The sequence below is a fragment of the Candidozyma duobushaemuli genome (genome assembly GCF_002926085.2).
Source record: "Candidozyma duobushaemuli strain B09383 chromosome Unknown B_B09383, whole genome shotgun sequence".
Classification (NCBI taxonomy): domain Eukaryota; kingdom Fungi; phylum Ascomycota; class Pichiomycetes; order Serinales; family Metschnikowiaceae; genus Candidozyma; species Candidozyma duobushaemuli.
In genome coordinates this window covers 1469168-1494662 of record NW_020289895.1, presented here as the reverse complement: position 1 = coordinate 1494662, position 25495 = coordinate 1469168, and the positions used below count along the sequence as shown (strand labels likewise).

The following is a 25495-nucleotide window of genomic DNA, read 5'->3' as shown; positions in this document are numbered from 1 at the left end:
AGGATTGTTTTCAACGAAAGTTCTCTAACAATTCATTACCCATTCGGTGCTATCTTGTTAAACACGAGAGAATCTTTTGCGAGCAAAATTCACAAGGTCTGATCATTGCACGGGCATGAGCTTGCATTAATGCAATATATATAAGATTCCTCATATTCATTCTCTTCTTCAAAGTTATGTGGTTGGAACCGCCTTTCAATTGGATTGTCTATTTCCTCATTTTCAAACTGTCAGGTCTTTTGGGAGAGTTGCTAGACGGATTGAAGCATCTTTTTAGAGACCCTACCTTTGAGTTACTCGAGCTGGATGAATTGCTCCTCTACCGCCTTGGTCTACAAAATTACCAGATTGATCAAAGACAATTAGTGTTATCTTGTATTTGCCAAAAGATTATCTATCTATTGCTGCTAAACTATCTTCTTCTCGTGTCTTGGACTCGTGGGCCTGTGAGTGCCAATTTCGCTGAATTCATCGTCACTAATGTGGTTATATTTTATTTAATTTGTGCCAATCATAGAGCTACCTTTGCTCAGTTTTTTAACAAACCAGAGTATGTCTCAGGCTTCGCAATTGATGCTACCCTACAGTTATACTTAATAGTTTTTCCCTTTGTCCTTTTTCTTGACAGCAGGGTGAATTCCGAGGTGCACAAGTATGATCTCCTTTTTGCCGCAAGTCACCTTCTCTTGAGAGCCGTATCGTCTTTTATGCTTGCTAGCAAATATAACGAGATATCTAAAAAGAGGGCATCTCTTCTGCCTATTGAGTATGGACAAACGGCAGTTATGCTTGGGTTCACGGAAGGTTTGGACGAAAAAATTAAAAGTGAAAAGAAATTGAGGAGCTACCTTCGTAAGGGTTTTCGATGTCGAAGATGTGAGAGGTGTGCTCATCGATCCTGAGAAGTTCCCACAGCTGATTTTCACAGTCATCCAAATTCAATCTCAATAGAGCTTTCGATTACTTTAGGTTACAGCAGGTTAGTATTTTTCAATGAATTTCCTAAATGACTTTTTTGATGCACAGAAGGTTTGTGGAGCAGTGTCCTCATGACCTCTCGTGCCATCAAAATTCAAAGAGCCCAATTATGTTACATTCTGTCTGATTTTTTTGGCATCTTTAGGAGCTGACGGGTCCTTGTTGGTCAGGTATAAGTTAACAGCTTTCTCGCAGAAGATCCATACAATGTCAACCTACCTCTTTCCAAACCCACCCATAAGGTAGATTTACTTTGGTTCTACACTTTTGGAGTAACAAATTACCAGCTGCTCATTTATTTGGCTTTCTTCGATCTAACCTCCATATCTGGCATGACGCTGACATTGCAAACGTAGTAAGAACTGTATTGACAGATCGGATTCAGCTATTGCAAGTAGTCTTCAAGTGTTGGCTGACTGCCATTCGTTTTGAAAATGGGTTTTTAAAATGATCTTTTGCACCAGGTAATGTAATCTAGTTCTGGGGCTCGTGATTGTTAAATGAAAGCGGCACACGCCATCGTGCCTTGGGTGACCTTAGGTTGCAGAACATGGAGACCATGCAGAGATTCGATGCTGGAGGTCATCCAAAAGAAAGTCCAGACACTCCATGCCGTGTACGTTATTATTTATTTAAGAATCGCAACACATCAAGGTTCCATAGAAGAGGGTTTCATTGAAAGAAGGCAGCTTGCAGAATCTCGATCTTGTAAAGCTCCTATGTCTTGGTGATTCCCATTCCGTTGAGCCTCCAGTTACCTCTCAAATATGTATTGCTCTTCTCTTCGGCAATTTGTTTGATACTCAACCATTTAATATTTTCAGCCACTGCTTTCCTTGTTAGGAATCGCTACCAGAATATAAATGCAGAGAGTTCCTCAAATTTCTCGCCGCCAACATTTCCAAAAATGACATATCTCGAAAGAATTGGCCTTATTCTCTTGTTTTTTGGGCTTCTGGGTGAGATTGCAAGAATACTTAAATGGTATTTACGAGAACCTACGGTAGATGAGATGAAGACTGACTTGATTTGTTGCAGTCATGGAGACAATTTCAGCACTTGCCGTCGTTGCCCAGGATTTGCAAAATGGGCAGTTTATACATTGCTTCATTTAACAGCAGTGGCGTATTTCTGGCATATCCGTCGAGACCTAGGTCCAGTGTATGACTTCTACCTGTTGAGCAAGATCCTCATAAGCCATCTTGTCATGCTTACTTTGACTGTGCAAGCACATCGCTGGAACTTCAGATTTTGCTACAATAGAACGTCCTTCAGGTATCTTATTGTTGCTGAGAAAGTGCTTCTTTGGTTGACAGCACTTGGAACTTTAGCCTTCTACATCAACATGACATTGCGATTCAACATGCTCTATGCTATTGATCTTTTGGTGCCGACATTGCACTTTCTTGTGATAGCCACCAACATAAAACTCAGACGTTATTTCAGCAATGATGACCCGAGAATCCATAGTCAAGTCTGACTTGGGTTTGTGGTGTAGAGATAAGGAGCAAGGGTATGTGGTTGCGTTTTTCCGAACGACAACTGTGCCTTATCCAATGAATTCCCATTTTGGGTAGAGATAGAAGGATGAACAGCTCGAGGAGGCATTTTTGTACCGTTGCTTGTTTCATTCCCCAATGGGGTCAGACTGTGTAAGTCTCTTAAGAGCACATCTGAGACATGTGGAAGAATACCATTTTCATTTACCAAACATCAAAAAGACCAATAGAGCAGCTAAACTACAATATCCTATCTCTCTAAAATCACATCCTCTAGAACAACAGTACGAATGCCATTGAGCTTCAAAAGTACAATGCAACGGTACCTTGCATTCGTTCAACTGCTGAGGGGAATCCAACCGAGTGACATTTCCAAACAAAGGAGCACAATTGGTAGAACAAGCGACAACTCGAAACACGCTTTCTAGCCGACTTCACGGGCTGCAAAGTCGGTAAGCTGTCAAAACTGCACTCTGACTTCCCCTCTGCTCTCTTACAATAGTGGGCCAAGGATGCGAGAAAAAGAAAATGTGGATGGAATGGCGAAGCTGACTGGCATTATCATGTGGCCTGATGTGAGACACCCTCGGGATGCCATGGTTTTCCCCTGAAAGCTTATTTTGAATTTAATGGGCCAATCAAATTGTAGGATTTCCCCTTTTTTTAAATTCCCCCAATTTGGCGCTGGCTGCGCAGTTGCAAGAAAAGCCATGAATTCTCACTCCTTGACATTCTGAGGTTTGCAGCCACATGCACGGCCCCACCTAGCAAGAATCCGAAGCAAACGCCCTACAAAAAGGGATAGCAAAATGCCCCAAAAAATCAAAAGAAGAATGGCCCATGCAAAATGCCACAAAAGGAAAAACATATTTTAAGCGGCTAAAGGCACCTCCTGGCGTCGTTCGTTTGTTTAGTACCACTTGGTCTGGTCCATAAATAGCACCCGCAGAGCGCCAAAATCACGATCCTTGACGGCAAAGCCACGAGAAAACCACAACTCGTCCCGTGCCGGGACAAGAAAAACTCACAATACAGACACCCTGCCAACAATAGACGTGTAAAAAAAAACAGACGCCAGTTTTCAGTATTCACAATGGCACCGTGCCTCTTTCTCCTTCTTGGTTACCAGATGCAACGAGGCGCGAGCCATTTGCCCTAACAGACGAAAAATTCCAAATCGGGTTCGAGCATAACACCTCCACAGCCGAGCCACCAGGCGTGGCAGCCACGCCCATTTCACAAAAAGCCCAGGGAAGAAATCGTCAATTGGAGTGCTGTTGTAGAGAAGAAAAGAGTAGTACCAAAAAAAAAAAAATTCTCCTCTCCTCAAAAACCCTTTTTACTCGACGCACAAGACGTCTTCGGTGAGATTGGCCGCCGCGCTTCCCCACCGCAGTATATAAAACGCTGCGATTTCCCACTTTTCGTATTCCTCAGCTGACCTTTCATAATGCAACAAAAACTCGTTTTCCTTTCTTGCGTCGCTGCTGCCCTCGCCGCCTCCAACACTCCTGACGTCCTTGGCGGCGCCGAGACCTCTTACACCGGCTCCTTGGCCCTGGCTTACTACTCGGCTCTTAACTCCTTCTACGGCCAGCCTTCTGTCGCTGCTGCTTTGTCTGCCGCCGAGACCATTGCCTCTGACAACACCAAGGCTTACAACTCGTGGATCGCCTCTTTCTACGGCACCTACAACGCCCAGCTCCAGAGCATTGCCTCTGAGCACGCTGACGTCTTCACCCAGAATGGTCTTGAAACCGGCTCTGTCTCCATCCCAACCGACGACGACTCGGCTATTTCTGCCTTTTTGGGTTCTGCCACCGCTGGCGGCTCGGCCTCGAACGTTGTGTCCAGCATTGCATCTGCCCAGCTGAAGGTCACTGGCTCTGCTTCTGGCTCTGGCTCTGGCTCTGCCGCCAAGTCCTCCGGCTCCGGCTCTGACTCCAAGTCCTCCGGCTCTGGCTCTGGCTCTGACTCCAAGTCCTCCGGCTCTGGCTCTGCCTCCAAGTCCTCTGGTTCCGGCTCCGCTTCTGGCTCTGGTTCTGCCTCGGGCTCTGGCTCCAACTCGGCCTCTAGCTCTGGCTCCAACTCTGGCTCGAGCTCCTCTACTGACAATGCCGGTGCCCGCTCCGGCTCCTACATGGCCGCTGGCGGTGTTGCTGGTGTCGTTGCCCTTGCCTTGTTGTAAGCATGAAGAAAAGTAATAATACAGTTTAATTGAGAATTTGGTGTAGAGTGTAGCGCCTCGTGCCTAAGCCACGCAGTTACGACTACCGAGAGCTGTACGAGAGAACGCCTACGTTGGCTTGAATACCCTGTTTCAGATGAGATCGAGATCAGGCCAAGACAACTGAGATCGTTAGTATCAACGTTGATGCCATGCAGATCTCCTAAGAGCTTCCGGTTAATCTTTATTCATTATTTCATTGTCTAAGGATCGAATTGATCCCCCTGGTCTATGGCGTCGGTCATGGGTTGTCGAGTCGGATTCAATCACCATGGTAATGGCATCACTCAATTCCAACATGAGATTTCCATCCGTCCATTTGCTCAACTGCTTATCTACCCGTAGACAAGCCTTGGCATCGATTGCGCCTCCAGCTTTTCATAATTGCCCTAGAAAAGCTCTAATCTAGAGGCTAGTCTAGCTCCTCAAGGAAATTGGGGTTCGTCTGGAGCCTCGTCTTGAACTTGTCCCACCACGTGTCGAACGCCTTCATGGGCACCTTTCCAGCAGGATCCACAAACCCACTGAGGTAATTGTAGGCGTGTTTGACGATTCTGTTGGCCAAATTGGCAATGTCCAGGGGTGCTTTAGGAGCCGCTTTCTTGGATGGAACCAACGCCAGAGCGCTTTTCTCCTTTTCCGCCAGCAACAACTGCTCTGCCTGCGGCGTCGGCTCAATGGAAATGCCAATGTTGATGGTGGCGTCGGCAGAAACAGCCACATCGTCGTTCATGGCATCATCGTCAGCTAAGTAGGACGTCAGCAGACCACTCGTGTTGTTCAACTTGAAGATCGCCGAAGGTTTCACCGGATTGAGGCCTCCGAGAAGTTTGAAATCGCTGCTTTTGGGAAGCTGGAAATACACCAAGGCGGTGAAGTTGGGATCGGTAAACTCGGTCTGGGGAAGCAAGAACACCGCTACGTGGTTTATAGCGGCTGCGTTCTCCACCGTGAGCACATACTTGGTAGGCTCCACCTGCTGGGCCAATTGGATCGGACGCCCGGAGCAAACTGCACCAAACATCTTTTTCGTTGTGTTTTTCTCGTAGGGTTTTCTTGATGAAGGTGTAGTAGAGTCTTGCTGTTACCCGCACCGAAGGTGGAGGAAAAGCGCGATGAGATTCTTTTGATTCCAACCAGTTCCAGAATCTTCGTGGTTCTGGGACTAGGACAGCTAGAAGGGGTGCCACGCGTCCACGGGCACCGCCGATACTTTTGTCCCAGAGCAACGCGTTGAACATATTTTCCATCTTCGAGCCTGTTTATCGTGGCATAGATGAATATGGGAAAGATACCTCGCGACATGTGGTGATACTGGCGGTTTAGGGAGGCTGGAGGGGTGGGAAGGCTTGAAGGTTGAAGTTTTGATGGAGAGCTTGAGATTTTGAAGTTCGCCATTTGTAGTTTTGTAGGTGTTGGTGGGTGGAGGTGGAAGTGTAAAAGATGCTTCATGGTTGGACCGTGATGGTAGAAGTACCAACGGTAGTCTTTTTGAAACCTTCTGAGACCTTTATTCTGTAGCTTTTTCTTTCGTTCTTTGCCCTTGCATTTGTTGTCTTATAATCTTTGGAATTAGGCTTGAACTAGCTTGTCGTGATGGGGTGAGGCTCTGTAACTGAAGCCTTAATTTAGAGAAGCCGAAAAGGTCAAATGTCAGACTATAGTGATTACTGGAATTCGTTGTAATTACAATACGCTGACTCTTGAAAATGACCATGTCCAAGCATATTAATGACGGTATAGACTGTGCCGCTGTGATCCACCATGTATCACCGTTATCATGAAAATCTGAAAAAGATTCGATAATCAAGACCAGAGGTGAAGTTATACCGATGGCTCGAATTGAGTCGAATTCACAAGCTCCAACGCTGGCTCAAATCTACACTCATTCGTCTTTTCATAGCCCTCATCCAAGAACCTCTATAACAAACCTAGCTTCCCCCTGCCTTTTCAACAACTACCCACGTCGTTGCACATCCTGCGGCCAAAAACACAACCTTGCCTTTGCCATCATACACTTCATTGAGATAGTCAAAGGTCACCTCTTCCTCTTTACCTTTCTTAGGTGGCCCACAGTTACCGTGTTCGCCCCATCCCCAGGCACAAACCCCGCCATCTTCTAGTAGAACAAGTCCGTGCTCAGATCCAACGGTGTAATCAACGATCTTGGCTTCCTCGTTGAACTTGTACAACTGACCATGCAGATTGTTGCCTTGAGAGAATATCTCAATGCCGTTATTTTTTGGAGCCGTCCAGTGCACAGAAGACCACATTGCCTTTACAGAACTTGCTTCTGCTTCAATCACCTCTGGATTCTTGCCCAAAATCTCGATGCCATGAGAGCCATGTAGAACTGTTCGATCATGACCCAAAGCAGCGATTCCTTGTAGGTCCACCCTCTCCGGCTCCCAATACCCCGCCACGGGCTTCCCTCTATCATTCAATTTCGTCACATGTCCCAATTGGCCCTTTCGACAGGCTCCCCAGCCATATGTCCCTTCCTCAGTCACCACCACCACATGGTTAATTGAGGACTGAACATCCACAATCTTCGCCTTCTTCTCAAACTTAACCTCAAACAACTCGTCGGCGAGAACAACCTTATCTCCAAGCCCTAGCTCGCCCTTAGGCCCGTGTCCACACGTATACACCCTATCTTCAAAGTCCACAAACACCGAGTATTCCCATCCGGCAGCAACAAACCGCCAAGATCCTGGCACTTTTTTGAACTGCTTCACAAAGTCTTCTCCCTTGAAGCCACATTGGCTGTATTCATTGCCGCCAGCAGCCATGACCAGTCCGTCATCAAAACGTATTAGTGTGTGGTTTCCTCCACAGGCGAATTGGACCGGTTTGGCACGGGGAAAATCGGCTTCAACGTGATTTAGCTGATTGCGGTCTTCATCATCTCCGAGGCCTAGCTGGAAGCTGCCATTTGAGCCGCACGCTAGGATCTGGTAGTTTGGTTGGATGTTCATGATAGTTGGAGATGGCTGCGCACTGAAAAAGTACCCCGGATTTGGGTGAGTAGGGAAGTAGATGATGGAAGAGGCGTCCGAGGGCAGATCGTTGATTTTGATTAGCTTTTTTTGGGCTGACTTTTTTGTGAATTTTTAGGTTTTGGCAGAAAAGGTTTTAATCGGTGATGGGTACATTCAGAGTCGGTAGTATTTGGAGAGTATGCGTACCATATAGTTTCCATCTATTTAAAACAGGATTCAAGAGTGTGATTTAAAAACACATTTGAGTCTAAATTACCCGATACAGATCGATCTTCTTCGATCTCCTCTCGGGATTGCCTGCGGCTGTATCGGTTTATCTATATCAGTAACCATCTCGACAACCTAACTCATGTTAAGAAGGGCGATGTTTGTTAGGCAACTTGTACCTTTAGGAATAGCGTGAATAACCTTCTCCCTAATTAGTCGAAATAAAGGTTCTGATTACATTTCTTTCAGAGTTACGTCGTGAAGTCAATACGGCTTTGCACAGCCTTACAAGGATATAGTGATAGATGAGACGGCAACCGAAAAGCGAGACCTATCTTCTAATTAAAGGTAGCATTTTTGACTCAATTAAAATGGCTTCATAGTTTTTGGCTTCATAGTTTTTGGCTTTATAATTTTTGTGATTAGTATAGCAGCCAAAGAAGCCTTCTATTTACGGCTGCATGAGACAGAATCTGATGCCACGGTTCCCATTTCGACACCCAAGCGTCCTGACGGCTTTTTATCCTTAGTCTCCAGATCTGCAAATTTCACTCAAGAATGCAAAAGCTGCTTTTATTTTTTGTAGTTAACGTCTAAATGGTACATCCACCCCGGTACACACTGGCTGCAAACGGCGATACCACCAATCACCCAACACAAATTTTCAAAAACCAAAAAGAACTTTTTCAAAATTCAAGACAAAACGTTTCCCTCCCTTGTCTTCAAAACCTGTTACAAAACATGATACCTTTTAGCATCTCCCCTCCATACCCTCGGTACCGAGCCCTAACGCCTTGTGAATGGGTGCAAAACGCGAGCAACCTACCCACCCAGCCGTGCCGTTTTCAGCCTTCAGTCTGGAAAATACAAAATAAAAGGCGTTTTCTGAAAATTCAAAACAACTTCTCCCCAAATCCTTCTTCTCAAAGCGCTTCTCCCATCTCGCCCCAGATCCTCCCACCACCTCTTCGTGGATCAACGCGAAGTGAGAAAAACTTCACAACTCCACTGATGACGGCAGAACAGACCCCCAACAAAGCGACCATTCAGGTGCCGCTGCTGCTGCCCATCAACGTGAAACTGCTGCCCGAAAAACACGAAAAACCCATGCCCTCCCACGCCTCAAGGGCTCCCGATGCCCATACCATGGAGATGAAGAACCGCTTCTACTCCCACAAGTTCTGGCCCATCCTCTCCAAGCGCTTCTACTACCTCCAGGAGATCGAGATCTTCAAGGGCATGGTCAGAGGAAAGGGCAACCTACGAGACATTTCGCTGTGGCTCGCTGCCAATATAGACTTACCGGCCCGTTTGGCCCAGCATGATAGAGAGATAGAAGAAAGGCGGAAAGCCGAGGAGGAGAAGAAGGAGGTACGCGTGGAAATGCCACATCAGACGCCCGTCTTGGAACACAAGGGCTACGAGGAGGAGGACGCCTCCCCGGTGAAAAGAGGCACGGCAAGACAGAAGAGACCCCAACTCACAGAGGTCAAGCCAGATATCTCCAGCACCAAGATCGAGCTCCAGAAACCCAAGGTGTCGATTTTGGAGAAGTACAGGCAGAACCAGGCGCCCGCCCAGCAGCCGCGTATCGACTACTTGTTTCAGAAATCGTTTGGCCTGGCTCCTCAGAAACGAAGAAGGCTTGTTCGGGCCGACAACGCTGAACTTTCGGCTTCTTCCGCTGAACTGACGCCGGGTCCTTCTTTGAAGCCGGGCGCCTTGACGGCTGCCTTCAGCCACAACGAAGATGTGCCCAGAATCAAGCCTTCCTTTGAGAATGGCCATGATTTGGACGAACTAGAACAGAAGATTAGACAAAACAGGAAGAAGAGCAAACAGGCAGTTGTTGTGGACAGCGACGCCGATCTCGAGGAGGAAGAGGACTACAGTGATGATATGTCGCAGGAGGACAACGACAGTGCCTTCAACTCTGGCCTCACCTCCATCGACGGTCAGATCTTGGAGTTCCTCAATAATGCGCCACAGGAGGATATTATTGAGATTTGTAATATCCAGCCCAAGATCGCCGAACTCTTGATTTCCAAAAGACCGTACCATTCGATTTACCAGATCTCCGAGGACCGTTTTGACGAAGCCACTCCAGAGCCAGAGACAAAGGTCAGAAGACGTGGTGGTCAGAGAAAGGCAACAGGCCTCAAGATCGTGGAGAGCACAGAGTTTAGTCTTAAGGGCTACAAGGCCGTGGACTCCTTGATCAAAAAGTGTTCTGACTACGGAAACTTGATTTCCCGCCAAATGGACAGATGGGGTGTCAAGGTCACTGGTGAGGGTGAACTCAGCATGGTTGAGCTTTCTGGTGAAACCAAGGACGAAGAAGATGACGATGTTGGGGCCAAGGGCCGCAGCATGCCATACATCAAGCATAAGCCTACGCTTCTTGCTGAAGAAGTGGAGCTCAAGACATATCAGCAAGTTGGCATTAACTGGCTCAATTTGCTTTATCAAAATAGACTTTCGTGCATTCTCGCTGACGAGATGGGTTTGGGTAAGACCTGTCAAGTTATTGCATTCATGGCTCATTTGAAGGCCACTTCCGAGAAAGGCAGCGCCCATCTTGTGGTGGTGCCTTCATCAACATTGGAGAACTGGCTTCGTGAGTTCCACAAATTCTGTCCATCATTGGTTGTCCAGGCATACTACGGATCTCAAGCAGAACGTGAAGATTTACGTTACGAGCTTGCCGAATCCGAATACGATGTCTTGGTCACAACATACAATTTGGCCACCGGCTCGCCTCCAGATTTCAAGTTCTTGAAGAACCACAAATTTGATATGATTGTTTACGACGAGGGCCACATGTTGAAGAACTCCAGCAGTGAAAGATACAACAAGCTCATGAGACTCAAGGCTAATTATAGATTGCTTCTTACCGGAACGCCGTTGCAGAATAACTTGAAGGAGCTTGTATCTCTTTTGGCTTTCATGCTTCCAAACTTGTTTGTTGAGAAGAGGGAGGACTTGCAAGGTCTTTTCAATAAGAAAGCCAGTGTGGATGCCACCTCTGACGACTACAACCCACTTATGTCTCAGCAAGCCATCAACAAGGCGAAAACGATGATGACTCCGTTTGTTTTGAGAAGAAAAAAGGCCCAGGTGCTTAAATATCTTCCCGGAAAGAGCCATGAGGTTGTCAAGTGTCCATTGACGACTGTTCAAAGAGAAATTTATGACAGTTTTATTCGCCAAGGTAAGGAGGCCAGAGCCGAAAGAGAGAGAAGGAAGAAGCTTACAGGTAAAGAGGCTGATGCCGCTAGATCGAGTCCAACGGCGTCTTCATCGAACGTCATGATGTCGTTGAGAAAGGCATCCATGCATCCTCTTTTATTCAGAAGACAGTATAAAGACGAGATGTTGGAGGAGATGGCTACGAAAATCATGAAGGAGCCAGACTATGTTGCCGCTAACAAGGACTACATTGTTGAGGATATGCTGGTAATGAGCGACTACGAGCTCAATGGTCTTTGTGAAAAGTTCCCCAAGTCGCTTGGATCTTACATTCTAGAGGAGGCCAAATGGTTTGAGAGTGGAAAAGTGGCTGAACTTTTGAAGATCTTGAAACAAGTGGTTGAGAAGAAGAAGGTTCTCGTCTTCTCGTTGTTCACGCAAATGCTTGATATCCTCGAAAAGATTCTAAGCTTCTCCAACATCACGTTCGTTAGACTTGACGGTCAGACCAGCGTTGAAACCAGACAAGACATTATTGACCGTTTCTACGAGGACGATACCATTCCTGTCTTTTTACTTTCTACAAAAGCAGGAGGTTTTGGTATCAACTTGGTTGCCGCCAACAATGTCGTCATCTTCGACCAATCGTTCAACCCTCATGACGACAAGCAAGCGGAGGACAGGGCTCATCGTGTTGGTCAGACAAGTGAAGTGCTCGTGACCAAGCTTATCTCAGAACACACTATAGACGAGAATATTTTGATGCTTGCAGAAAACAAGCTTCAGCTTGATCAATCGATCAGCAGTGAAGGAAACGAAGCTAAGATTGAAGAAAAAGCAGCTTCGATGTTTGAAAAGATCCTCTTTGGCGAGTAACGGTGACTCGGACTTTGACTCGCGACCGTTTTGGCTGCAAAAAAGAAACGCACAGCGTGATTCCGAAATCCGCCGGATGCACGGGTTTTCATCCGCAAGGCTTCATCTGCTGCCGCTCTACATACTAAGCAGCTGACTGAATTCATTAACCACTCTTCTTACAAATCACGTTTCATATGTTTTCACGAGGTCTTAGTATGCGCCTACTGGCGCTAAGACGCCCGGCTATCAGCAGTCAGCTAAGAAGACTTTTCATCCAGACAGCTGAAACGCCTAATGAGAATGCATTGAAGTTTCTTCCTTCCATGAACATCCTCAAGGAGAACGAGACCAGAGAGTTTCTTAGTGGCAGAGAGGCCGCGTGCTCGCCACTTGCTGTAAAGCTTTTTGGCGTCGACGGCATTAAGTCTATCATGTTGGGACTGAACTTCATCACGATCGAAAAACACAGCGATGACACCGACTGGAGTCTCCTCAAACCCGAGATCTTCTCCATCTTGACCGAGTCATTGTCGAACGGATTGCCCGTGGTCAACGAAACGGACGAGCTCTCAAACGATATTGGTTTTAGCGAGGAAGATGACGAAGTTGTCCTGATGATCAAAGAGCTCATCTTCACGAGAATCAGACCTGCCATCCAGGATGATGGTGGCGACATCGAATTTGCTAGCTTTGAGGAGGACACGGGAGTTGTTTACTTGAAGCTTAAGGGCGCATGTAGATCGTGTGACTCGTCTTCGGTGACGCTCAAGAACGGTATTGAGAGTATGTTACAGTACTACATTGAGGAGGTTCAAGAGGTGAGACAGATTGACGTTCTGGACGAGGAGGAGACCGGTGCTGCTGCCGAACCGGCACCAGAGTTCCAGGCCGCTTCCATCTCGCCAGCCAGAAGAGAAGAAGCTCCACCTTCATTGTAAATAGGGCAGGATTGCATAACACGGGATCGAACGATCATGGTTTAATAGAGATGTTGTAATTGGATATGGTTTGTAGTCGCCTGGCGTTGCCCTCAAATTTGAACTTCTTATTAATGCACTGGAGCATGATCAACGATAATAGCTGACTTATTCTGATTTGGTGGAAATGAATATTCAATTCTAGCTACAGCTCCTACGAATGTCACCTAACGATTACTCTTTATTAATCAGATACACGGTCCAGCCTTTTTTATCAGTACAGATAGATTGTCCACAATTCACGACTTTTTACGTTCCCCCTTCTTCCCCTGCCTCATAGAGTAATTGCTGAAGTACGGGCCCGGCCCGTTCATCATGGGCAGCGGCATCTGGTAGTATGGGTGGTACATGTAACCCATTGGGTTTGGGAACGGAGGAGCATTAGGGTTGATCTGACCCAGCTTTTGCTTGGGTGAATGCCCATTTTCCTTTTCTTTCACGGGCTCTGGTGCTGCCATAGGCATGTAGTACGGGTAAAAATAGTACAGTTCGGGAGGCACAAACGGCAGGGCTCCAGGAGATGGAGCGGCATTAGGAAGTCGTGGCTCGTTCATGTAGAAACTTGGATCGTTCATGGGCACTGAGTACCGCTTTCCGTACCCGTCAGTGTAGTAATTGTAGCTCAGGTTCAGACTGAGAGAGGACAGGGTCAGCTTGCCTGAGCCCAGCAGATTATTGTGTTTTTGGATAGCGAAGGAAGCCTGGACAACCATGCCGGGGCCGTTGCCTAGGTTGACAACCTTATTGTTCGTGAGAATGATAGCTCTGAGGGCCATTTTGAACTCCTCGTAGAAGACAAAGCCTATGCGGCCAAGCAGCTCGTCGGACTTTTTCGAGTAGAACTGGGGCTTGATGATTTTGGCGCTTTTCACACCGTCCACACCAAACTGGTTCCAGAACAGCGCCCAGAGGTCGTCGTCGTTCTCGAATAGCACGGGCAAGTTCTTCACGTACACGTTTGTTTCCTGGTAGTTGGAGGCCTTCATGAACTTGTTGAGGAAAGCATCGTCGTGGTCTTCAGCAGCCAGCGGATCACATATTTTCATCCGAAGCAGGCCCGGTTCGTTGTGCACGTACAAGGACTCTGCGCTTTCGTAAAGATGGTGGTTGTGCTTTCTCTGTGCGATGGAGACTCTAAGACGGGGCGTATCTAGCGGTTCCGGGTACTTGTGGGGCCCGTTGATGTCGTTCTTGATGTCGTAGACGGCGTCCTCGGAGAACTTGTCGAACTCGTCGTAGGTCAAGTCCCGGAGATAGTACAAGCAGCGGAGAATGTCCTGGTTGAGGTTGCGTTCGTGAGCAAAGCTGATGAAGCCCACTTTGCGGAAAGAGAGGCTGTCCTCGGAGCCGTGGGCCAAGGGCCAGTAGACGGACTCAATGGAGCCGAAAAGGGCGAATTTGGCCATGACGAGCTCGAGCTCCTCGAGCTTGACCTTGTTGCTGAAGAAATCGCCGAGATTCTCCACCACAAGCGTATCGTAGAGAATGGCGTCTTCAGGCACGGGGACAGCAGCGTCGGGGCACATGGCCCGTTCTCTTTTGGAGACGTAGCGGTTCACGTAGAGGGGCAACGACGGGTGGAACGGGTTGGTTGCAAGCGGGAGATTAGCGACAATGTGGTCAACGTCGAGGTAGTTTTCAAACTTCAAGATGGCCGAGACCTCCAGGTCTCCCGACGCCAGCGAAAGCGAAGACGACGAGGACGCCAGCGACGGCTGGGTGATGATGTTCACGTCCTCCACCAGCGCAAACCTCGAGACCCCATTGAAGAACTCGTGGAGCTTTTCTTGCAGCACGGCCAGGCGGGCCAAGTTCTTCACGAACAAGGTGCCCGGATGGGACACGAATTTGGAGTAGTCGAACGAAAGTCGCCACTTCTTCTCTAGCATGTATTCGACGGCAGCATCGGCCGCCTGCTTATTCAGAAACGAAACGTCGACCTTGTTTCCCGCCACGGCCCAGCGCCAGCGGTTTTTCGAAAGCTCCAGTTTCAACGTCTTCCACGCCGCCAGACCCGTGTTTTCCCTGTCCACCACAAGCTTCAATGGGAAGTACTCTCTTGGAAGGGCACTGGTGGAATTGTCCAGGCCAGACAGCAGGCCCTGGGGCGGAAGATGGAAAATTAGCCTGTTGAGCGAGTCCACCAAGTCCATTGGAGAAGAAAAAAAAAAAGAGAGTTACACGAAGAAGCAGTGCCCGAAGGTAGGGCCTCGAGGAGAAGCCATACACAATGGATGAGGTCTGGCGCATACCCCAGAGCGAGAATCACAAGCACGAGGGGTCGGTCGCACCTGGAGGCTAACTTGCACCTAGGGCAGCGAAAACAATCTTTCGACCAAGACAAAGCACGCCAGGCGCCCCCACGGTGGAGGCGGGTGGTGCTTTGGCGGATTGGGAGGGGCGGTTTTGGCGGTGGATTTTTGTGGTTTTGGGGGAAAACGGTGGGTATGGTGTTTTTGATGGATGCTGGTGGGTTCTGGATTGGCTGCGATCGGCGGCGATGGGGACCGTTTTGCAGCCGCCCAGTGCTCCAGATGCGTATGCTGACGGGGCTAAAGCGATGTTATGACGTCGTGGGGGTGGCCACAAACAAGTCATATGGCAGTGTTTTTGCATTTTGAAAACACCGTTTTGTTCGGATTTTCGTGAAGATTACGAATTTGGCACTTGCCGAAGGCAATTCACGGAAATGGCCGAGTTTGATGGCCCTTGGCTGCAAAATGGCCCGTTCTGGGTACGCTGGACCTCGGTACAGGCACCCGCACCGCCAGATTGGCGCCAGCCAGGGCCAGGACCCTCCGAATCTGGGGAACCCGGGGGGAGCAAGGCAACGAAATCCGCTTTTTTTTTTTCATTCTTTGAAATCTGATTTTTTCCATATTTCTTTGAATTCTTCAATTGAGACGGTCTCGTCGTCCGCTGGCCTCACGCCGCCGCTGGCGGTTTTCTTGTCCTTTGTTTGCGCCGCTTCATTGTTGGTGGAGGTGAGAGGCCCATTGGCTGGATGGTGATTTGCCGTTGGCGGCAAAGAATGAGGTCGTTCTGAAATTTCTTAATCGTTGAAATTTCCAAATCGCTGAAGTTTCTAAATCGTTTCATTTTTCCTTTCCCTCGACTCGGGCAAATTGGTGGCTTACCTCCGAGCAGTGCTCTCCGGTCTCAACCCCATCACCTTATCTCCACAAACCATCCACCAAAGCCGTAAGTCCTTCAATTCTCTCAATCCACTCAATTCTCTAATTTCATCACTTTCTCCTTCTGTGGCATCTGCCCCACCACTTTCCACTTCCATCACCACCTCCACCAACCTGCACATCTCAACATCAACCATCACCAACTCCTCAACTACTCCATGATCTCCGAGGAAGTGCCCCTCTCGTGCGGCGAATACACTGTCAGCATGATCCGTGGCGAGGCGCCCAAAAAGCCCAATATCGTCTACGTCACCGAACAGGCGCCCACTCCGATTGGCTGCTACGTCTACGCTGTTCCTGGAAGAAACGAAGATGTTCATACTGCCGTGTTGCAGGCCTGTGCCGATACGCTAGTGCACGACTTGGCTCATAGACTCGTGCGTGTGCTTGTGAAAAAGAGCGGCTGCCCTAGTTTTGTGTGTGTAAGTGGAGCAGTCAGTGAGATGGACCAGATGGAGTTGATGGGACGTGTTGTCGCCATGGCGAAGGCGGCATAGGAGGAGAGTTTTGAAAATGGGTGGAAAGAGCGTTCCGAGTGGAGGCGTTTGGGTGGACTTGAATTTTGCTCTATTTCGTTGAGATCAAGTATGGACTACTGTGTGCCATGGAGAGAAGCAGACGGCATGAACAGGATGGTTGTATTGCTAGAATTTGCCAATTTACATTAAAAATTCTATCGAGGTTGACGTCGAAAAGTGACAAATGGTGGGAAGCGTTAATGGCAAGATGTCTCCATGGCTTTTCATGTCTAAGGGAAGCTGCTAGTGGTCTACAACCTACGCTTTTCTATAGAGAGCGTTAGACTTCTGAAACGCTTAATTGAAACTCCCCTGGACTCATCAGAATTGGAATCAAAGTGCCAGCAAGTATTCAAATGAATATCAGCGTGTCGTTTCGCCCACTCTGGCCCTCGTCAACTGACCCTCATCCATAAACCTAGTACCTGGTGAGGCTCCCCGCATCTCACTATCAACACTCAGGCCGCCGTTTGTCAATCACGTCAATCGTTACGCATGCATTCAAATTCGACGAAGCTCTAGTCTACCCTAAACCAGCAGACCCCTCAGTCTCTCCATTGTGTGCTAAGGAGCCCCGGGCTTTCACATGCGGAGATCAACAATCGCAACCGACCAGTCCTATTGTCCCCCTCACTTAGTAGGAAAACAAGCACACGAAGCCGGTTTTGGGGCAGACTAAGTGAGGAGAGCTTTTGCGCTTTAGGCAACCATCTGTGATTGTCCGACTGGATGAGCACGTCTAGTTTTACGATGTAGCGCTGTTTTGGTGGATGGGGTGCGCTATTTATCTCCGGTTCCTCGGTTGCGTGTTATAAACGGTTAGACAGATGTAAGCGAATTCGCCTGTAGTCGTCTGTAGATTATCATTTCGAAGGATTTCCTAAAATCTGGGGTCTTCCCACTCTGTTAGATAATGGGTGCAAAAATGTCGTCGCACGGCCGAGTGTCCACACCACCCTTCCTAAATTCTTTCCGATTTTTTCCGTTAAGCTAGACCCTACTGATTGCTAGCACCAAAAACACATTTTAAACATGGAAAACTCCCAATTAGTCAGTAAATTGAAATCCACCGTTTGGGCCTCCCTGACGCCTTGCGACATTGTCGCGTGCATAGGCGCATCTCAAAAAGATAGATCCATCTCAGCTCATCACCATGGATAATCTGGCCAAAGTAACAAAGCCAAAGGCCCAGCCTTCTAGAAAAGGCAAAAGAGCATGGAGAAGAAACATTGATGTCGAAGACATTAATGAATCCTTGGACGCCAAAAGAGACAGGGAGATTTTGCATGGTGAAGACGGTCGAGATGAGTTCGTTATCGATACCAAAGGATCAACTTCCAAGGGCCCTACGGCCAAGAAACTCAAGATGACTGAAATCTTGGCCAACAAGTCCAAGGTTGAGCCTATCAGATCCCGTTCTGTGAAGAAGAGGGTCAGTGGTAGCAAAGTCAAGGAGTTGATGGCGTTGGGAGGAAGACTGATCACTGATGAGAAGCACCAAAAAAGACTCGAGAAGGAAGGACTCGTCAAGGGCGCCAACGTTGACGTTTGGGGTGAAAATGACGAGGCTGCATTGCCTGACGAGTTGAAGAAGTCTGCATATGTTTCCATTACCAAACCTTCCAAGGTTCCTAAAACAGCACAGCAGGGTCCTATTGCTCTCACGCTACACAAAACCAAGGGATCCGTGGAGAACGATGTTGATGCAGGCAAGTCGTACAACCCTTCGCTTGAGCTGTGGCAGGCGTTGATCGACAAAGAATTCGATGCTGAGAGCAGTGTGGAAATGCAACGCCAGGCTATGGCCGAGCACGAGAAGAGAATACAGTTTCTTATTGAAAACATGAAGGAGGATGTTTTCGAGTCTGAGGACGAAGAGACCAAGCCTCAAGAGGAGGAGGAAGATGTTCCTGAGGAGGAGAAGTACAGACTCTCTCTCAATGCCCCAGCCAAGTGGAAGAAGAAGACCAAGACCCAGAGAAACAAGATGGAGCGTAACGCCAAGATGCGTGAGCTTGAAACCAAGCTTCACGATCTTAGGGTCAGAATGAAGGAGCTCCAGCGTTTGGAGGATATCGAGAAGGAAGTTGAGACCAAGCAGGAGGCTTCCAAGAATAAGGCACCCAAGCAGAAGAAGCACAGACGTCACGGAAGAAACGAGGTCATTTTCAAGCCTCTTGAAGTGAAGCTTTCCGATGAGTTGAGCGGAAACTTGAAGAACGTCAAGCCCGAGGGTAACCCATTCTACGACCAGATGCATAGACTCCAAGCCAGCGGTAAGATCGAGGCTTTGGGTCTCAGAAGAAAGAGACGTTATGCTCCCAAGATTGTCGAGAAGCATAGTTACAGGCATTACAAGTGAAGGTGGTGCTGATCTCCTTAGCATTAAAGCGTCATTGTTTGCATTGAAAAGGAACGTTTTAGGTTGTTGGGTAGTTAGCGGATGATAAATCTATGGCAACTTCTACCTTTTGTTGCAAGGTTTTTAAATGCTGGATCTGAAAGGTTGTGAGGTGTCGGATCATTGGCCCATTTCTGATTTAGAATGGGAAACCAGTCACTAACACCGTTCCCATAAGGTGGGCCATAACATGGGAAATGTTTCACACCTCATAAGAACGTTAAGCCAAATTCACGACTCCGAATCCAGCTTCACTACCACTCGAGCTAGCCTCAAACTGTCTACATACTTCAGCCTACGCTGGCTACCGCTGGCTTGCCCAGCCGTGTACACTAGAATAGACTACAATTCACAACTCCCGTATAGATGTATATTATGCGATGTTTAACTGAAGTCCCACGAACCAGAGACGTAACCTCTGTACATTCTCTCTCTGAAAGTGAAGAACTGGTCCTTGTATGGGGTCCAGTAGGTCTGCTCAATGATGTGGGAAGTCTTGAAGTGTTCTGGAGCAATAGCATCACTGGTCTGGCCTCGCTTTGTTCCCGTTAAAAGAAAGTCTCTGGACATCATTTTCTCGTCCCAGGCATCCAAGTCCCAACGGTCGTTTTTCCAACCGTTGTCCCAGTATCTAATGAAACCGACACCGTGGCCGGCCAAGCCAAAGAACGCCGTCATGATGGCGTATGGCAACAAGCCTTCAAAAGGAACTGGCATGTTTCTAAGTGATAGGTTCAGTTGGTTCTGGTAATGAGGAAAGTTCCTGTGGTGATTGGCTGCGAGGTCGTGTGTGGCACAGAAACGGTTGCAAATGGCGGATGATATGGAAGATGGATTGGAGAAATACACAGTGATTTTTGATTTTGTTGTTTACAATGAAAGTTTAGCAATATCAAATTGAAGCATTTGAATCTAGCGGCTCGTGAAAGCAAGGTTCATGGTATATGGTGGACATAGGTGCACCCTAGATATAGGCATTAACAAGAACTCCAGAATGATAATCAACTTTCTCTTTTTTATCCAATCATTATGATTTCACTGGCTTCTCCAAAAAAGAATCTAGAGATTGATGTGAGCACTGCTGCATTGCAAGTAACCCATCCGGCCATACCACCATATAGATCGAGTTCAGCAATTGCTGCTACATTGTAACCCTCATCCCAAAAGATAGCTCCTACACTTAAAATCTTCATCGCTTGCCAAGAGAACCCTGTTTTCGTATAAACGTTCCTCGTCATTACTCGTGTATGCCCTGCCGGAGCGGCACCATGTCATTAATCCAATTCATCCCCCAAAGTCGCTTCACAAACCTATCCATATTCACCTTGATCTGCAGCTGTCCCACCACCCAAGGATGCTTGAGCATCTGCAGAGGCGATGGTCGCTGCTCAGGGTCTTTCCGGAGACAGTAGTCTATGAAGTTCTTGAAGGAGTCCGACCAGAAAATCTCCTCCTCCACAACATCCTCTAAATGCGGTTCGTACTCCAATATCAACGAAAGGAGCTCGATGGGTCCAAGAGACGACTCGCTCTCGATATGGTAAGGAAAGCGGCCCAGCGCTACTTCCAAGAGGGTGAGTCCGAGCGACCAGACGTCGCATGAGACCGTGTATGGCTTTCCCATGATTCTTTCTGGCGCCATGTAGTATTGCGTTCCCACAAAGGTGTTTGCGAGGGAGTTGACCACCTCGCCAGACACGCCGAAATCACAGATCTTCACGTTGCCATGCTTGTCGAGGAGGATATTCAGCGGCTTGATGTCACGGTGGATGATGCGCTGTTTGTGTAAATAATTAAGGCCGCTGAGCACGGATTCGGCGATTTTTCCCAAAACTTTCTCGTTGATGCGGTTCAGCAGATCTATCTCGATGACTCGGCGGTAAATGGCGTCCAACGACCGACCACCCATATACTCCATTGCAATGCCAATCATCAGCTGCTCCTCTACCATGAAAGTACCGTAGTATTTGACGATGTTAGGCGATGAGCACAGTCTATTGTATTGGAGCTCTCGGATAATCTGTTTCTGCACATCCGGATTTGGATCGGCATTGATGAGTTTGAGGGCAAAAAGCGGGCTCCCGCCTCGAAGCAGGCATTTGGAGACGCTTCCGCCGTTACCCTCGCCAAGCTTAGCGAGTTCTGTGATCTGCTGCGTGTTGGCCAAACGGTTCCAGTCCTCTGGCGTGAGATCGTCTATGTTTTTTGACTTCGGCCTCTGGAGGCCATGCGGTTGTTGGTTCTGAGGAATACGCTGTTGATTTGTGTGGTTCTTGACAGCCTCGCTGATCCGAGCTGTCAGGTTGACGTTGGTGGTGATGCTCGATGGCAACCCGTGGTGATCTGGTGAGTCACTCAGAGGGCTGAAGGAGTGGGAGCCGTCGATCTTGGAAAAATCGATAGGGGGCGGCTTCCGACGAGGCCCCAGCTTCTTGGTCGGTATATTCGGCAACGGAGCCTCACCGTGCTGGTGGCCCTGGGGTAACTCCTTGGGGTTCATAGAAACCGGGGAAGGTATCAGAAGCAGCGGCGGCTGTTTGCCATTGCTGCCACTGGGAGGTATGTTAAATAAAGGGCTCCTGTTCGACATGCTGAAGAGGACTCAGCGGTGGAAGAACTGAGGAATGTGTCAGGCTCACCAGAATTCTTTACTTGGCCCAAGTAAAATTTCGCGTTCTTCCCCTGTCCTGCACCACTCAGGCCTGGAGGGACTAAGGCAACGGCACATACGGAGTTAGCAGCAGGGATGCAGTGGCTGGAAATTACTCCATTTGGGTCAATTCGGTAACACTTTTGAATTTCTGAAAAAATTCACGTTTTCCAGTCCAGCCGAGGCCATCTCCTGCGTGCTCGCATGAATGGCAGGGATGCATCGGAGGTATGTTATTCCAGGCTGCCTGATTCAAACGCCCACAACAAATCGCCTTGACAGGAGGTCATCCGGCCCATTGACATTTTCTTTTGTTTGCGTGAGGCTGGCATTCTTGGTAAATGGCTTAAAGCGTAGCAATCGAAATAACAATGGGGTCTCGCTGACAGGCCTGGGCGCAATGCGGCTTCGAGGCTGTACTAGCACATCGCCAGATTAGATACTCACCAGCCGGCAATGAGACAAAGGCAGACCAACACTGAAGTCAAAAAGTCGGTAACCATAGTTTTCTAGAAAAAAAAATGAAATAGAAAAGAACGCGGGCCGGGAAAGCATCACCTCTTATTTCTTCTTCTGCTTTTTGGCGCCTTTGGCTGCCTGCGGCTTAGCCCGCTTTCTCGGCTTCACCTCCTTGATAAGCTTGTCTTTCTTGTCGATGCCCTCGCTTTCCACAACCTCCTCTTCGTCATCCTTCATAGTATCGTCCTCGACCACATCCTCAAAGTCAGCCTTCTGTTTACGAGGTTGGCCCTTTGTCAGGTCACCTGTCTTGTAGATGGCCACAGGATGCTGCGCAGCATTGTACTTTCTGGTAAAGGCTGACTTGACCTTTGTTGGCAATTCATTTACTTGCTTGGCTGCCTTGGTTTTGAGGCCGAAATCGAAAACACTGTCGAAGTCACTCCGGGTCATGTAGTAGTAGTCCATGGTCTCCATCACCTCGCTGATGCCTTCTTCGCTATTCTTCACCAAGGGCTTGGAGAGACGCTCCTCAAAAGCCGGCAAGTAGTCAAGACGAAGCTCATCCTTGCTTGTGGATGTACGTAAACGGGTGTGGTAGTGCAATTCTTGGAGAAGACGCTGGGCCTTCATGGTGGAAGAGTTTTTGCCCAACCAGCCAGCGAATTGAGCCAGACCAACGAAGGAACCTCTTACTTTGTCAGCGGGCATCACGGAAGACATGACTGCGTGGAATGGAAGCAAACTCCACTGCTGCTCACTCGAGCGGATCAAACTGTTGATGCGGTCTGATTCACTAATGCTGTCTGCAGCGTCAGCGACACGTTCCAAACGCTCTTGTGGAGATACCGAAGGATTGGCGTTGAGGTAGTTCTCCTGTATCATCAAGGGAGTGAAGTCAATGTCGTTGAAATACAAATCAATTTTGTCATTAAGCGTTTTGCGCTGGCCACCGCCAAGAAGCTCCATGGTTATAGCAAATGGTTTGAGAGCTGTGTGTTTCTTCCAACTGTTTGCAATCTCTTGAGAGTTTCCACGGTTGATCTGCTTCTGCGTCTTTGAGACAGTAGACAACAAATTGATCATTTGACGAATGTCGTTACCGGTGGCCTGTACCAATTGTCCAATCACACTGGGCTCCAATTTGACACCTTCTCTCAAGGCAATCGTCATCAACCTAGATCTGACTTCTGTTTCGCTGGGTCTGACGAAATTCAAGCTGAAAGCTGTGTTATCGAATGTTCTCATCTTCGGAAGCGTCTTGTCGTTACAAATCAATATGATTGGCATCTTGGTGATACGACAGAAGGCCGATAAAGCACCAGCACCACCGTGGTCTCCACTGGACATACCATCCACCTCGTCCATAATGAGACAGAATTTCTTCTCGTTCTTGTTGTGCACCTCGGCGTCTCTGCCTTTGAAAAAACCGACCACAGATGTGTTAGAGAGGACATTCTTAATTGTCTGATTAAGCAAAGACTTGGATCTGACGTCAGAAGCGTTCTTTTCGAGAATGTCATAGCCAAGCTCTTTAGCAACGAGAGATGCAGCCGTTGTCTTTCCGATACCCGGTGGACCCGAGATGAGGACAGCTCTTAGGTTGCCGCCCTCGTTCTTGGGCTTCTTGAAGTCCGTCTTGAAGTTATCGTGCCAGTTTTCCAACCACGTCTTGAGTTTAGCCACTTTACCCTTGTTGCCGCAAATTTGGCCGAGATTAGTTGGTGCATACTTGACAGTCCACAACTTCTCGCTGTTGGGGATCTCTCTTTTTGGTGATGGAGGACGTCTTCCCTCTTTCTTTGCCTGCTTGGCTTGTTCAGCGGCACGAGCTCTTCTGCGCTCTTCTTCGGACTTTTCTTTCCTCTCAGCTTCTCTGGCCTCCTCTGCAAGCTTTTCTTCCTCTTGCTCTCTCTTGAGCTTGGCCGCCTGGGCTTCCTTTCCGCTGCCACCTTCTGGAGGCATTTTGCTTAAAAGCTCTATGAAGCCCTGTTCTGTGATGGTCTTGATGCCGAAGTCCTTGATCTTCTTGACCTTCGAGGGACCTGCTTCCTCGCCAATAACCACAAGACTCGTTTTTTTCAGGATACTTTTGGTGACACGGCCACCGTACTCTTTAGCCACAGACTCGGCTGCATCTCTATCAAGATTAGGCAAGACACCGGTGAAGACGATGGTCAAACCACCCAAACAGTTAGGTGCTGCCTCTGGAAGCTCGATGTTGCCGCTAGGAGCAGCCACGTTCTGTTGCTTGCTCTTCAATTGGAAGTAATTCATCTTTTCCTCGGAATCACCGCTTTCAGGCAATGGTGCATCTGCAATCAGGGCCAAGATCTTAGCGGTATCTATATCGGAATCTCCAGAAGGCTCTGTCTTGGCCTTTGGTTTGGCAGCAGCTTTCTTGGGGCCTCTCTCTTCTTTACAGGTTTAGGCTCAGGCTCGATCTCCTGGATGCTAAGGTCATTATCCTCTTCGGCTTCCTCTTCCTCCTTCATGTCATCAAAGTCACCACCATCAAAATCGTCATCTTCCTCCTCATCTCCATCAGGCTTGAAATCGTCCTCGGAGTCAGAGGCGTCCGAATCAAGGTTTACGTATGTCGGTTCGGCCTTTTTCCTAGGAGTGGCCTTTTTGGGTGATGCCTTTGGAGTTTCCTTCTTCTTTGGCGATGCTTTCGGTGTTTCCTTCTTCACCCTCTTTGGAGACGCCTTAGGGCTCTTTTTCTCCTCAAAGAACTTGCTCTTCCCCTCGTCCTCTGTCTTGCTTCTCTTCTGTGCCTCGTCAGGGGACTGACTTTTTGGAGCCGGCCTTTTTTTCGGAGCCTGGTTGTTAGTATAACTTCAAAATATACAGAATCAGCTGCAATTGACATACGCCTGGCTTCTTGTCACCTCCGAAGAACTGACGAATGTCCACCATGTTCTGGAAAGTAGTACGCGCTTGGTTTCTTTTCGCGCACCTGAAGAGATCAAGAGGTTGTTAGGGGTGATTTGTGATATTCTGGTAAAACAAAATATATTTTCTCTTTTTTTCTAGGTTATTAAGGACTTAAGATTTGTCGTTATATCCGAATCTTTTCAATTGCTGAATTCCTCTATTGAGGGCACATATGGTGCAACAAGGAAATATGATAATGGCCAGGACATGTGCAACTATTCCTTTTTAACCATTGATCTACTGTCATTTTCCGTATACTATAGTGTTGGCTACTTAGAAAACGTAGTATTGTTTTCGTGGCATTTCAACTCAGTAGCTTGCCTGATTGTTCAATGGCTTAACTGGTCATTCTGGCACCTAACCTGTCGAACGATTTAATATTTGTGATGTTTTCCACCA

General features: G+C 48.0%; 11 protein-coding genes across 11 annotated transcripts; 6 read left to right on the top strand and 5 right to left on the bottom strand. All coding sequences in view use genetic code 12, as the record gives it.

Moving 5' to 3' along the window:
* Positions 1 to 1885: 1885 nt before the first annotated feature.
* CXQ87_002128 (uncharacterized protein) lies at positions 1886 to 2458 on the top strand (the record flags this gene model as incomplete). The annotated part of the gene is made up of 1 exon (XM_025480646.1): positions 1886 to 2458. One exon carries the CDS (start codon positions 1886 to 1888, stop codon positions 2456 to 2458), a length of 573 nt encoding a protein of 190 aa, XP_025334946.1.
* A 1469-nt stretch (positions 2459 to 3927) lies between these two features.
* On the top strand, positions 3928 to 4665 carry CXQ87_002127 (uncharacterized protein; the record flags this gene model as incomplete). The annotated part of the gene is made up of 1 exon (XM_025480645.1): positions 3928 to 4665. The coding sequence occupies one exon, from the start codon at positions 3928 to 3930 to the stop codon at positions 4663 to 4665; it is 738 nt and encodes a 245-aa protein (XP_025334945.1).
* Positions 4666 to 5116: 451 nt separating this feature from the next.
* Positions 5117 to 5728, bottom strand: CXQ87_002126 (uncharacterized protein; the record flags this gene model as incomplete). Its single annotated transcript, XM_025480644.1, has 1 exon — positions 5117 to 5728. One exon carries the CDS (start codon positions 5726 to 5728, stop codon positions 5117 to 5119), a length of 612 nt encoding a protein of 203 aa, XP_025334944.1.
* Positions 5729 to 6635: 907 nt separating this feature from the next.
* On the bottom strand, positions 6636 to 7682 carry ATS1 (Ats1p; the record flags this gene model as incomplete). The annotated part of the gene is made up of 1 exon (XM_025480643.1): positions 6636 to 7682. One exon carries the CDS (start codon positions 7680 to 7682, stop codon positions 6636 to 6638), a length of 1047 nt encoding a protein of 348 aa, XP_025334943.1.
* Positions 7683 to 8924: 1242 nt separating this feature from the next.
* CXQ87_002124 (DNA-dependent ATPase) lies at positions 8925 to 11978 on the top strand (the record flags this gene model as incomplete). The annotated part of the gene is made up of 1 exon (XM_025480642.1): positions 8925 to 11978. The coding sequence occupies one exon, from the start codon at positions 8925 to 8927 to the stop codon at positions 11976 to 11978; it is 3054 nt and encodes a 1017-aa protein (XP_025334942.1).
* Positions 11979 to 12175: 197 nt separating this feature from the next.
* Positions 12176 to 12898, top strand: CXQ87_002123 (uncharacterized protein; the record flags this gene model as incomplete). Its single annotated transcript, XM_025480641.1, has 1 exon — positions 12176 to 12898. One exon carries the CDS (start codon positions 12176 to 12178, stop codon positions 12896 to 12898), a length of 723 nt encoding a protein of 240 aa, XP_025334941.1.
* Positions 12899 to 13176: 278 nt separating this feature from the next.
* CXQ87_002122 (uncharacterized protein) lies at positions 13177 to 15090 on the bottom strand (the record flags this gene model as incomplete). The annotated part of the gene is made up of 1 exon (XM_025480640.1): positions 13177 to 15090. The coding sequence occupies one exon, from the start codon at positions 15088 to 15090 to the stop codon at positions 13177 to 13179; it is 1914 nt and encodes a 637-aa protein (XP_025334940.1).
* A 1199-nt stretch (positions 15091 to 16289) lies between these two features.
* CXQ87_002121 (uncharacterized protein) lies at positions 16290 to 16628 on the top strand (the record flags this gene model as incomplete). The annotated part of the gene is made up of 1 exon (XM_025480639.1): positions 16290 to 16628. One exon carries the CDS (start codon positions 16290 to 16292, stop codon positions 16626 to 16628), a length of 339 nt encoding a protein of 112 aa, XP_025334939.1.
* Positions 16629 to 17802: 1174 nt separating this feature from the next.
* Positions 17803 to 19011, top strand: CXQ87_002120 (uncharacterized protein; the record flags this gene model as incomplete). Its single annotated transcript, XM_025480638.1, has 1 exon — positions 17803 to 19011. One exon carries the CDS (start codon positions 17803 to 17805, stop codon positions 19009 to 19011), a length of 1209 nt encoding a protein of 402 aa, XP_025334938.1.
* Positions 19012 to 19434: 423 nt separating this feature from the next.
* MKK2 (mitogen-activated protein kinase kinase) lies at positions 19435 to 21640 on the bottom strand (the record flags this gene model as incomplete). Its single annotated transcript, XM_025480637.1, has 2 exons — positions 19435 to 19813; positions 20361 to 21640. The coding sequence occupies 2 exons, from the start codon at positions 21638 to 21640 to the stop codon at positions 19435 to 19437; spliced, it is 1659 nt and encodes a 552-aa protein (XP_025334937.1).
* Positions 21641 to 22261: 621 nt separating this feature from the next.
* Positions 22262 to 25078, bottom strand: RFC1 (replication factor C subunit 1; the record flags this gene model as incomplete). The annotated part of the gene is made up of 3 exons (XM_025480636.1): positions 22262 to 24559; positions 24583 to 24948; positions 25034 to 25078. The coding sequence occupies 3 exons, from the start codon at positions 25076 to 25078 to the stop codon at positions 22262 to 22264; spliced, it is 2709 nt and encodes a 902-aa protein (XP_025334936.1).
* Between the last annotated feature and the right edge of the window lie 417 nt (positions 25079 to 25495).